Below are 12957 nucleotides of genomic sequence, written 5' to 3' on the forward strand. Positions count from 1 at the left end.
GAAGCCCAGGTGCAGCAGGAGGGAAGGAGCAGCAGCACTGTTTGGAAGGATGGGACGGCTCTGAACTTTGTAAGAAGTAACCCCGGTCCTGCTCAACTTTTAACATACAGAGTTTGTTTTTAACATCTTTGTTCTTATCTTCTATTAGTTGGAATTGATGTGATAAATTGTACTTTATTTATTTATGTAAAAGAGAAATTTCTGTATGAATGTGTGATGTCATAAATTGTCCCAAGCAACAATAACATTTTTGAAAGAAAAAAAAAATTTCCGCCATTATCTCTGTTGTGCAGGACCGGGAACCAGTGACTCCAGTGCGCGGCCTCCTGTTCGGAGACGCCACAACAGTTTGGCGCAATGTGAGCCATCCCGTCCTTCCGAACAGACTCAAGGACCTGTCATGGATGGTGGCTCATGAGATCCTCCCGGTCAGAGCAGTTATGCAATCCAGCGGCATGTCGACAACGTCCATCTGAAATTATGACTTTGAATCTCATAATTACGAATTTGAAAGTCATAATTATGACTTTGAAAGTCGAAATTATAACTTTGAATCACATAATTATGAAATTATGACTTTGAAAGTCGAAATTATGATTTTAAATCTCATAATTATGACTTCCTGTTGGTCTTTTATTTTTTCTTTCATGGCGGAAATGTGCTTCCATACCTTTTATAGTTTTTGTCAGATGTGATTAAAAAAAATTGGAATCCCTGAAGGCATGTTCTTTCTCCCATCTGGGTCCCCAGTATTTCCAGGCCAGGGACCTGCTGCAACTCCAATCCTACCTATAGTTCCTTCCCTGTAGTGATGTCACAAATGTTACAATTGTGGGAGGATACTCGATTACTAAAATAATCAGTTACAACAGTCCTAAACTGAAGCACACTGAAGTTCATATGACATGACACAATGTAAGAAGTTCTAACAGTATGAATGAAACCAAGTAACTGAAGCTCTTCATAGTATTTAATCAGACGTTAAAAGCCACCAAGTGTAGCAACTGCTTCTTATCCTGCCAAGTCTGCTGGAACACCTGCAGATGAAGGACGATGTGCAGGCTGTTGACTTTTAGAGAACCGTATTTTTCATGATTTCAACATGCTTAACTGCTAAATGAACTGGAAAGATTTCAAGTGTTCATGGATTATTAACATGCCTAAGAGAGATGATGAGAAGAGCAGAGCAGGTGATTTGCCAGGCTTTCTGATCTCCGTGATCCATCTGTACCAACAGCAAAGCAGAAACAAAAAGGACTTCCAAGGATCACATACTTTCAAATCAAGAGACTTGCTCACATGCCTTTAATTTTTTAACCATGACCATTACTTTTATGCAGGACAATGAGCCATCAAAGTACTCCACCATGTGGCAAACCAGTAAAGGCCTTATAGATGAAAGAGTAATGAAATGGCCCCTTCCTCACCAGACCTAAACCCCGGTGAGAACCTGTTGGCCCTTCTGAAACAGAACACATCTCTGAATAGTGTCTGGGAGGCTGTGGTTGCTGCTGCACAAAAGGTTGATCGTCAACAGACAGAGGTGGGGACTCGAGTCACATGACTTGGACTCGAGTCAGACTCGAGTCTTAAAATCACGACTTGAGACTTGACTTGGAAAAAATGCTCAAAGACTCGGAATTGACTTTGACTTTCATGCCATTGACTTGGGATTTGACTCGACTTGAAGCTGTTTACTTGAAAAGACTTGATATTTTTTACTCAAAGTCTTAAAATTTAAAACACATTATTTATAAAGTGGCGTCATTAATTAATTTCACTCATTCCGTATCAATATGCGCAGACCGTCCCTCTGTTTTTGCTCTCTCCTAATGTATGTATGCGTAGCTGCAGCACAACCAATAAAATTAACAGGATATGGACATTTAAAAATTTGCGGCGACGCTGCAGAGCTCAGGGAACGAAAGACGAAATAACCGCTCGAATATGCTTCCGCGAGTAATTTCTTTTGGCTACGTAGGTAGGTAGCATGTGTACTCTGGGTTAAATTGGTGACGATTTACCATAAATCCGGTCCTTCAAATGCCTCGACAAACAATGTGCACCGTATTATTAGCTCAGGAAGCCGGTGGATAGTGAGCGGGGCTCCGGAACAGAAAGCAGATTCTGGACCTGAACTCAGGGAACAGAGTCTCTCTGTCCCATCATGATGATGAGCCGGTCTAGAAGCATCTAAGGATGGTTGGTGTATCTGAAGACATCTACGTTGGGAAATTATATTGGCAATATATTGTTTTTTTACTGCAGTCAGTGCATTAAGTCAACCGTTTTTGACTTAATGCACTGATTGGCGTGACTGTCACATGTCGCACAGAACCCATTTCCAAGTAGTATAGCTTTGCTGGAAAAAAAAAAAAATAAAATCCCGTTTTTTTTTTTTGGCCATCTTTCAAAAATTTCTGTAAAAATAAAAATTGTACAATCTCACTGACCCTGAATATAACACTAAGTGGGATAGTTAACTGAGTAAGACATAAAATAATGAGCTCATTATTTTGTGTTTAGTGATTCTGACCAGCTTGATTCACACATGTTTTTATCAATATTGATGTGAAATTGGCTGTAGATTTAACCCACTTGGCCTGACGGATATTTATTTTACCATCACATCCAAATTTAAAACCACTCCACTTTATTTGCAATGATTTTGATTTTTTCATGTGGTTTATTTGTTAAAACAGACCAAATACAGTGACTGTCCCAAATAAATGTGTTTAGAATATCTGGCCCATATTTACGGAGAACTGAAACTAACATGCTTAGAAATAAAAGCAGAAAAATAAATGCACCAGACCTTCCTGAGTTTACTGTGATAACACATTTAAACTCACAGGAGTTTCTCAAGACTTCTGCGAAGAAGGTGATTTTAAAAACTTAAGTGTGACATATCATGAGAAACAAAACCTTGTCTAATGAAATGACAATGAATCATTCTGCATTAGCTCTAATTTTGTGATAAGCTTCCATGATACGCACTTCGTAATGCGTACAAAGTACCTCCCTTACCTTGGCCATGTCTTTGAACATCTTGTACTTCAATGTACATGGGTTCCTGGTAGCTTCACCTTTTGATTCTTCTCAAATCTTTTGGCAGTTAATTTACTTCTTTTTTTCTCAACACGTTTCTTGTGACCCTGTTGACTATTTGCAGCAAAACGTTTGAGGTTCTGTGATCACGACCCAATATCTTAGCTATTTCCAGAATGCTGCATCCCTCTGAAAGACTTTTTTGCAACCTACAGTTTTTTTACAATCTACAGTTTTTTTTACAATTTTGGACTTTTCAGAGTCACTTAAATCTCTTCTTTGGCCCATTTTGTCTAAGAAGAAGCTGTCTAATAATTATGCACACCTTGATTAGGCCTCACCAACCCTCATTAAACAAATAGACATCAGTTGATATGTTTACATTCAATCAGCATTCAAGTTTGTACACACAAAGTGTATATGTTATTTTTGCAAAATGATGTAAAAAAGAAAACAGCATGGTTTGGTAAATACAAAACCTTTGTGTTATTATTGTATCCATAATAAAAATTGTAGTACTTAAAAAATAAATAAAATGTTGCCAGAGTTCTAAAAAGCCATTGTGGTAGATCCAAAGAGCCACGTGCAGTTGTTCTATACTCTGTTTTTTTTGGCTGGCTTGTAAGTGTGTTTTAAAAGAATGGCAAAGCATGACCCAACCTGGACATCATTAACCAGAGTCTAGCACCACATTGGTGACCCTAACGTGATGCACATTGGATTTAATGTGGGTCACGTCAGGGCCACCAACATGGAGGAGTAAGAATGACACTGGAGGTTTGATAATCTCGTTCATTCAACTACAACTGACATCAACAGAGTAACGGTACACAATAACGGTGAGCGACGAAAAAAAACTTGTGTTTTTGTTATATACATATTTTTTAAATCCAAATATCCTGTCATCTGGGTGTGAGTGGAGCCCCCTAATGGTCCACTACAACATTTTCCACTCTGATCAAATTCAATCATTCTTGAATTGCAAGTCAGGACACACAAAATCAGTCCACAGACTGCAAAAATGGCCTCTGAACCACATTTGGGACTCCCCCGGCTGAAGAAACTTTTATTCTGCTTGTTATCCATCCATCCATCCATTTTCTTCCGCTTATCCGGGGTCGGGTCGCGGGGGCAGCAGCTTCAGAAGGGAGGCCCAGACTTCCCTCTCCTCAGCCACTTCTTCCAGCTCCTCCGGGGGAATCCCAAGGCGTTCCCAGGCCAGCCGAGAGACGTAATCCCTCCAGCGTGTCCTGGGTCTTCCCCGAGGCCTCCTCCCAGTGGGACGTGCCCGGAACACCTCACCAGGGAGGCGTCCAGGAGGCATCCCTACCAGATGCCCGAGCCACCTCAACTGGCTCCTCTCGACGTGGAGGAGCAGTGGCTCTACTCTGAGTCCCTCCCGGATGACCGAGCTTCCCACCCCATCACTAAGGGAGAGCCCAGCCACCCTGCGGAGGAAACCCATTTTGGCCGCTTGTACCCGTGATCTCGTTCTTTCGGTCATGACCCAAAGCTCATGACCATAGATGAGGGTGGGAACGTAGATTGACCGGTAAATCGAGAGCTTTGCTTTTTGGCTCAGCTTTCTCTTCACCACGACGGACCGGTACAGTAGACGCTGCCCCAATCCGCCTGTCGATCTCCCGCTCCCTTCTTCCCTCATTCGTGAACAAGATCCCCAGATACTTAAACTCCTCCACTTGAGGCAGGACGACCCCCCTGACCTGGAGAAGGCACTCTACCCTTTTCCGGCTCAAGACCATGGCCTCGGATTTGGAGGCACTGAGCCTCATCCCGGCCGCTTCACACTCGGCTGCGAACCGCTCCAGTGAGAGCTGCAGATCCCGTTCCGATGAAGCCAACAGGACCATATCATCCGCAAAAAGCAGAGATGCGATCCTAAGACCACCAAAACGGATCCCCTCAACACCTTGGCTGCGCCTAGAAATTCTGTCCATAAAAGTAATGAACAGAATCGGTGACAAAGGGCAGTCTCGGCGGAGTCCCACTCTCACCGGAAACGAGCCCGACTTACTGCCGGCAATGCGGACCAGACTCTGACACCGGTCATACAGGGACCTGACAGCCCGTATCAAAGGGCCCGGTACCCCATACTCCCGGAGTACCCCCCACAGGGCCCCCCGAGGGACACGGTCGAACGCCTTCTCCAAGTCCACAAAACACATGTAGACTGGTTGGGCGAACTCCCATGCACCCTCCAGGACCCTGCTGAGGGTGTAGAGCTGGTCCAGTGTTCCACGACCAGGACGAAAACCACACTGCTCTTCCTGAATCCGAGGTTCAACTATCCGACGGACCCTCCTCTCCAGGAGGGTTGTCTGCTTGTTAAAGAAAGTAAAATTTAAATTACACTAGTGCCTACCTAGAAAAAAGCAAGTATGAAAACCACAATTTATGGAAAAAATAAGCCATGACTGAATTTCTATTCTACACTGATTAAGGATTCTTTAACACAAAGTCTTGAAATGAATCAAATGTTCATATTTGTCATGGGACTAAATTAAAATTTTTATTGTGCTAATTGCAGAATCTGTAATTAATGAAAAACCATGCATCAACAAAATAAGCAACATTTTTAATTCAAAAGCTTTTTATTAAATAAATAGATCTCAACAATCCAGTTTACCGTTTTTAACCTGTGATTTAGCTTATTCTACAATCTAATTGGACTTCTTTTGAAAAAAAAAACAAAAAACTTCTTTAAATATGTGAACACCGGCATGTATTGCATTGAGATGAAGCCAACTCCTTTTAGTACAACTTGAGCAGCAACATCATTTCTTTTGATGATGCTGTAAAGTTTTACAGCATCATCTGTAAAACTTTATGGATTTAAAGTTTTACAGATGATGCACAGATGCATAGATTTATGAGTGTATCAGAAACATGTGAATACCAAGGTTCCAGTTCAGGAATTTTGTATGTAAAATAAATAAATAAATAAATAAATAATAAAATACATTGTGTTAAAATTTTGAACACATTGAAATTGATGTAATTAATCTATATTAATGCATTAAAGTAGTGGTGGGTGATATGGATTTCAAGTTTTAGCTCAGAATTTTGGGGTAGTTATATAATTATCTCTATTGTGATAACTATAAAAAGTGACGGTAAGAACCATTTATAAAAAATTTCTTAGGTAAGTGTATGACTGTCAATAAAGAATATTGCACACAGTAACTGCATTTTCAAATTTATTGGAATTTTGTTCAGCGCTTTCATTGAACAAACATTGGAGAAAATAGTAAAACCATCAATGCCAACAGTTTGGGGGGATTTCAAACATCATTAATTGGAATTTATCGCAACAACAATAAACCAAAATAATTATGAGAAATTTATCATGATAAATGAAAAACGATACGATACCCAACCCTACGTTAACATCCCAGACCTTCTTTCTACCATTGGTGGAAACAACAACAAAAAAAGGGAATTGTTGCCTTTTCTTAAAATACCACTACAGTCTCGCTTTATTTTCATGAACCAGGTTTTGTCCACTCCGATCCACTTCTGAGGGCAAGAAACATAAATGATACAAGCACTGTAAACTTCAGCTGATGCATGTTGGTGGATGGATGTAAATCTAGTTTTAAAGAGAACAATCTGCTGGAGTTCAGGAGTTTGTGGTATCTGACGTGAGCAAATGTTGCAGCATAAAAAAAAGACTTGGCGAAACCCATCAAACGTTTCTGCCTATAATCAGGGTTTACGCTCAGCTGCCAAAGAATGCAAAAAGAAGAACGCCAAATCCAGCTCCAGTCCTGGGGTGTGAGAATGCTCTTCAACCCCATGTGTTAATGATGCATCTGCTACAACGCCTGCTCTATTTTCTTTTCCGTAAAGAGAATTTGAAAAACAAGCACTCAACTGTTAAACATAAACTTTGGTGAAAGAGTCACCAAAGAGTCAAGGACAGTCACTGTTTGGAGGTTGGCTACAGATCCACCGGGTCATTGAGAGAGCTGTCTCCTCTTCATCACCTCCTTTTAAGCACAGCACGCCGCCACTCGTTGACCCCAGCATCGAGTTCAGACCCCCTTTTAGCTGGCAACAGTTTCAACTTCACTCCGCTGAACTCAACCCAATGACCCCTGAGACCGACAAGTCAGGGATGATAATTGTCTAAAAGCCGGAGAAAGATTGCAACAAAAGAAACACCCAAAAACTAAGTTTGAAAGCACATGGTCACAGTACCTTGCAGACTTCGTAGAGTAGCTTATATTGCTCATGAGGCTTCCTCAAAGAACAGAGGCTGCATCCCATGGTGGAGAAAATCCCAGCATCCAGGGTCTCCCCTGTGAATGGCAATAGCAGAAATCCCAGCTCTTCCCCTTGCTCAGTCCACTCTCTTCTGACTGTTTTCGGCTGACGGGACCGACTGCCCCTCCGCCCCCAGCTGGAGGCTGTCTCAACACTCAGCTCAGCACACCCTCCCTCCTCCATTGTTCTCTTGCCCACTTCTGAGCTCTCAGAGGTCAGGTCTCTTCTGAGCACACACCCCTTTATGTTTATTAAGCAGCTGCTCATTGAGAATTCATAGAGAAGGCTAAGGAAAGGGGGGAAAAAAGGAAGAGTTGTTTTTATTAACCGAGCACCATTAGGGTATGTTCACACTGCAGCCTGAAGTGACCCAGTTTCGATTTTTTATCAAATCGGATTTTTTTGCCGGGCCGTTCACACTGCCACACATATGCGACCTGTATGTGTTCTGCAAACGACCTGAAAGTGACCCGCCTGAGCAGCAGAGGGCGCAATAGCGTTAGCGTTCTCAGTGTTCTGCCAACCGCCACAAAAATAAGTAGTGCTCAGTGTTTGCGGAAGTAAACATGGAGGCTAACGGTGGAGTTTAGCTTACATATTTGAAGTTGTTGTCCAACTGGAGCAGCATATTAACAACTTAATCCTCATTATAGTTCGTCATAGTTGTTGTTTTTCTTCCCACTTGCGTGTATCAGGACGCAGAATAGTGAGATTTGTTGACGTTCAGTTCGGATGAATGCGGCCTGGACATAAGGTCGCATTTGAATCGGACACGTATCGGATATGGGTTGCATTCAAAAAGAATCCGACCTGTGCTGTTCAGACTGCCATGAAAAAAATCATATACAGGTCACATTACGTCAAAAATATCGGAATTGGGTCACTTCAGACTGCAGTGTGAACGCACCCTTTGATTCAATCTGGGAAAAAAGCTGAGCAACGGAAGCTTTTCATTTCATAACAAAGCCCATGTTTGTTTCTTCAGACGCTCTCTGGGTGCTTGGTCTGCTGCAGACTCACATTTTAAAAGGTGCAGTCAGTAACAAATAATTTTTTTAATGACATTTGTTAAAACTATGACCATGTTCTGACAGTATGTTATGATCAGTGGTGGGATGTAATGTACTTAAGTTGCTGTACTCAAGTACATTCTTCATGTGTCTGTACTTTACTTAAGTAGATTTAGTTATGGGTACTTTTACTCCACCACATTTTACAGTAAGTATCTGTACTTTCTACTTCACTACATTTCTATAAAGCGTTGCGTTTATGGTACTTTTCAAAGTAGAAAGTGCCATTCTCCCTAAAGAAGAGCAAGGCAGGTATGCAGCACCTTCAGAATCACTAACACCCAAAATAGAGTCCACCAAGTGTAGTCATTCAGAAGACCCGCGTCAGCCATGGCCTTATTTAAAAGATTTATTTGAGTTAACCGGGTCTAAAAACGACTCCTGCAGATTCCGGTGCAACCTCACCTCCCCCCAAAGCATGAACTTCTAGCTTTCAAAAATTCACCGTAGGATCTGAAAAAACATATTGAGGTAAGTTGAGTTGCTAAACGCTATCTGACATTTGGATGTGAAATTGTTTTAGGTTAGTGAAGATTTATGTAATCTCACCAAGCTTGTTGTTGAAATTGACTGCAATAAATAAACTAAATTGTTATAAGCCAGCATGAACTGGCCAGTAACATTGATTATTACGGTCAGAAGCACAGGATCTCCTGCCATGAATTTCCCAGGCAACCTCCTCTCTGTGCTGCTATTGCCATCTGAAGAAGTGCACTGCTCCTAATCAAAAACAACCAATCAGAGCCAGGAGGAGGGGCTTAATGCTGTCAATCTAAATGAAATGTGCTAATGGCAGATAATATATCTTTAGAAAAGCTACACAATGCAACTTTAATCTGAAATTGCACCCCCACTTACACGTCAAACAGCAGAGGGGCTACATGCTTGTGATGGCACATCTAAAACTCTGCAGCTTTATTAAAGCATTCTCTTTCAATGACCCAGTTAAATTAGCACTCAGTACTGGTATGCTGATATGCTAATCCAGCAAAGAGACACAACATTCTCCCCCCACACCCTTCCAATTGTGTGCATTTTACTCCAAACACACATGCCTGAAGCCAAACGGACAAAATAAAGCAGATTTAAAAAAATTATTCAGTATTTAGTGGGAACACCAACATGTAGAAGCCTTATCTGACTGTTCATCCCTCCCTATAGGACTATAATCCTTCCTGGATTTTTTCTGTGAAGAACCCAGAGAGGATTATTTGGTTATTATTTATTTCATTAATAGTGTTATTTCCTGACTTGTTCTGTGAAAAACCCAGAGAATGTTATTTGGTTGTGCTTTCTGGAAAATAATACATTTTTACATTTAAGCACTCCTGCAATCGTCACACTTTTTCTGATACAAACTGACTCCGGCCCCCACCAGAGAAGGGAAAAGTTATGTGGCCCTCACAGGAAAAAGTTTAGGGACCCCTGCTTTAGAGGAAATGTGAAAACAGTTTCACCAAGAACAGAGTATTGTTTTAATTCAATGTCACAGTATTCCAGTATTACTGCAGACAAACTGACATTTCTCCTTCCTAAGAACAGTGAGGATCAACGACAGATCATCTTACACCAGGAAGACAATGTGGAGGTTCATCCTCAGAGCTGGTTGATGATCTGGTGGAGTCAGAGCTTCTTCTGAGACAGAAAAGTCTTTAGGTTTTCTAACACCTGATTTCTCTGGCTTCCTCTTTCATCTTCATTTGTTTAGACTGCAAAAATATGTTGAAGATAAAAACATTGATGAACGAGTTATAACAACAACCTCATAATATCAAAGTCTGTGTCATTTGGAGCTTAATTAAAACCAGGTTAAGTTTATGAATAAAAGTATAAGTTGCAACAAACAGCCTCCATGCAGTTATAACATGAAGCTGAATGATTGCTATAGTAATAATCATACAAGTCACAATAAAATTGATAAAATAATTATTTATGAAACCAACGTAAGTTATATATCTTTACTGCACTGTTTATAATTAAACAAAAATAATTAATAAGCAAACTTACCACTAGCTAGCAACACTTAGTAGCCTTTGTCCCTTCGGGCTCCATTTGTGACACATTTCATTTCCATCTGTTGTCCCGTTGTGTTGTCTGTTGTCTAACTCGGATTAGGACGTCACCAGCTTGAATTTACCAAAATTAGTACCCATTTTCAAGGCCCTCTCTACTTTTAAGGCAATATTATGAGAGTAAAAATGACGAATTTGAACAGTGCCTGTTATCTTCCCTTTGTTCAGGTTTTTCTCTTTATGGCATTTTTTTTTTCTTTTATAAAGAAAGTGTGCAATACCGCCACCATCTGATCTGGAGTATGAACTGGAGCTAATCATACATCTGAAAATGGATTGGGTACTTTCTTAAACGACATTACATCATGTTTATAATTTTTTTATTCTTTGCAATTTTAACAAAAATAGTAAAAGATTATTAAGGCACCTAAAAAGTATACCTTTTTAGGTGCCTTAATATATTAATACATATCAAAAAGTAGTACTTTATAGATGCCTAAAAGACATTCTGCATATGTATTAATAACTTTTATTTTGTAATCGGGTTGCAGACTTCTTTCTGCCCAAGTCCCTTTTGAAAATGCGATCTGGATCTCAATGGGGTTCACCCGGTTAAATAAAGAAAATTAAAAAAAAAAAAAGCATACTTTATTAGTCTAAAATTTACACTGAGATGTAATTTAAAACATAGTAAAATTAATAATTTAAAGTAGTGTTAAGTGAATTAAAAAAAAATCTATTTTGAGCATATTTTGAAATGTATACAAAATATATTTTAAAAATACTTGAGCAAGTGTATATTTACACTTGGGCAAATATATATTTTGTTCACTTAAAGTATACTTTTATTTAATATATTTATTAAAAGTGTATTTTGGTACAATTATGTTTAAAGTTCTAATTTCGAAATTGGTACAAGTGTATTTTTAGTATACTTCAGATATATTTATAGCTAGTACACTTAATACTTAGTATACTTAAAATGTACTTTCACAAATGTAAGTATGTTTGAAATATACTAAAGTATACTTTTTTCACCTGGGTAATGCATGCAATTACCATAAAAATAAGTTTAAAGGTTTATATTCCACACACACACACACACACACACACACGCATATATATATTATTCTGTTTTTTACAGAAGAAGCTTAATTTGTCTGTATTATTATTAAATGTATTTATACCGATTGTAACCAACAGATGAAAACTAGCCTTATAGCCAACTCTGTTATATTTTGTGATGTGCATTGTCCCTTTTGAAATAAACAACAATCTCCATGTCAGTCTTCAAATAAATCCTCATCTATTTGTTCCCACAACTACAACTGTAGAAAATAACAGAACAGCTCTGTCAGGAAATATCTGAGATACAAGATCGGCATCGCAGAAGAAAAAAAAAAAGTTGCCTTGGGGAAACAACAAAGGTGTCTGTGTGAACTCAACAATCAGTCATTATTACAGTGGGCTTTGCTCGTCTGGCTCCTAAAGGCTCTGACTTTCATCTAGTGTAGCGTGGAAACTAATTCTCCACTCACATTAGCCGCACTGTGGTGCCTGAGGCGCTGGGATCAGTGTTGAGTTTTAAGCCAGTGATCTTCCTGGGCTAATCTTTCTTTCGTGCCAAGATTATCCCATTCACAAAGCTGGCAAAGGGAGGGCAGTGCTTCGATACCAACTACTCCACAGGAAGGGTTATGGCAGCCAAGGCAGTACAAACACGTATATAAATGAGCAATTAGGAGTGCAGAGAAGCTGCAGCAGCTGGTTCCATCTCCGTTGTTGGAGGTTTGATGTATGAAGGTTCAAGTTTGTGCTTGAATTAAGTTTGATCTGTGGCCCTGTCAGAGAGAATCAGATATGGGCTTTTTCTTCATGGATGTAACATCAACTGAGGCTTCCATGTCTGTGGAACTGACAATCAGGCAGGTTTCATAATGAATAGTCCCCTATGCTTTTGTCTGACAGATAAAAGATGTCTGGAGGTGACCACACTCCGGCGCGATTATAAGCATGTTGCTTTCATAGTAGGAGTGGTTGACATAAACTGAAAGTTTTATCAGAATATTTTGGCATAACCATAGCGATGACGATAAAAGTGATAAGAACAATTTTTTGCTTCTTTTCACATAAAGAAGCAAGATTTGTATAACTGAATTGCTCACAGTAACTGTACTTAATCACATGGAACAAACACTAAAACCAATAATCTGGACAGTTTTTTTAAACAACATTAATTGGAATTTAATTCTTATATTATCTTATCATGATATGCAATTCTATTTGATTCTCATCTCCCTTTGACATTTGGGAGATGTGTTTGGTTGAATTAGGTATATTCTGTTTGCCGATTGGTTGAATTTCAACCAATCGGCAAACAGAAAGAGGCCATTGATTTTCTGCATCGTTTTGAATTATATTCTGCCTCTGTTGGACTGTAGTTTGGCAATGTCAGCAGAGGAAGTGAATTAAGCCGTTCAGTCCATGTTGGCCACACTTTCAAATATTGAACAACTCAAGTAAGAGCAAGACGAATGCTA

The 12957-nt window shown here is 39.7% G+C and overlaps 1 protein-coding gene across 7 annotated transcripts in view; it reads right to left on the reverse strand.

The window, feature by feature from the left end:
* Positions 1-12957, reverse strand: part of pdzrn3b (PDZ domain containing RING finger 3b) — a 208226-nt gene that overhangs the window by 59184 nt on the left and 136085 nt on the right. Inside the window, exon 1 of one of the 7 annotated variants that reach the window (XM_008410603.3) lies at positions 7270-7493. The exons of the other annotated variants lie outside the window; for them this stretch is intronic. Within the exon in view, the coding sequence (XP_008408825.3) occupies positions 7270-7338 (69 nt within the window). The 5' untranslated portion in view covers positions 7339-7493. Of the gene's footprint in view, positions 1-7269; positions 7494-12957 lie in introns of those variants that run through there. 7 annotated transcript variants of the gene reach the window in all.

This window comes from Poecilia reticulata, chromosome 5 (genome assembly GCF_904066995.2).
Source record: "Poecilia reticulata chromosome 5, P_reticulata-male-v2, whole genome shotgun sequence".
Lineage (NCBI taxonomy): Eukaryota > Metazoa > Chordata > Actinopteri > Cyprinodontiformes > Poeciliidae > Poecilia > Poecilia reticulata.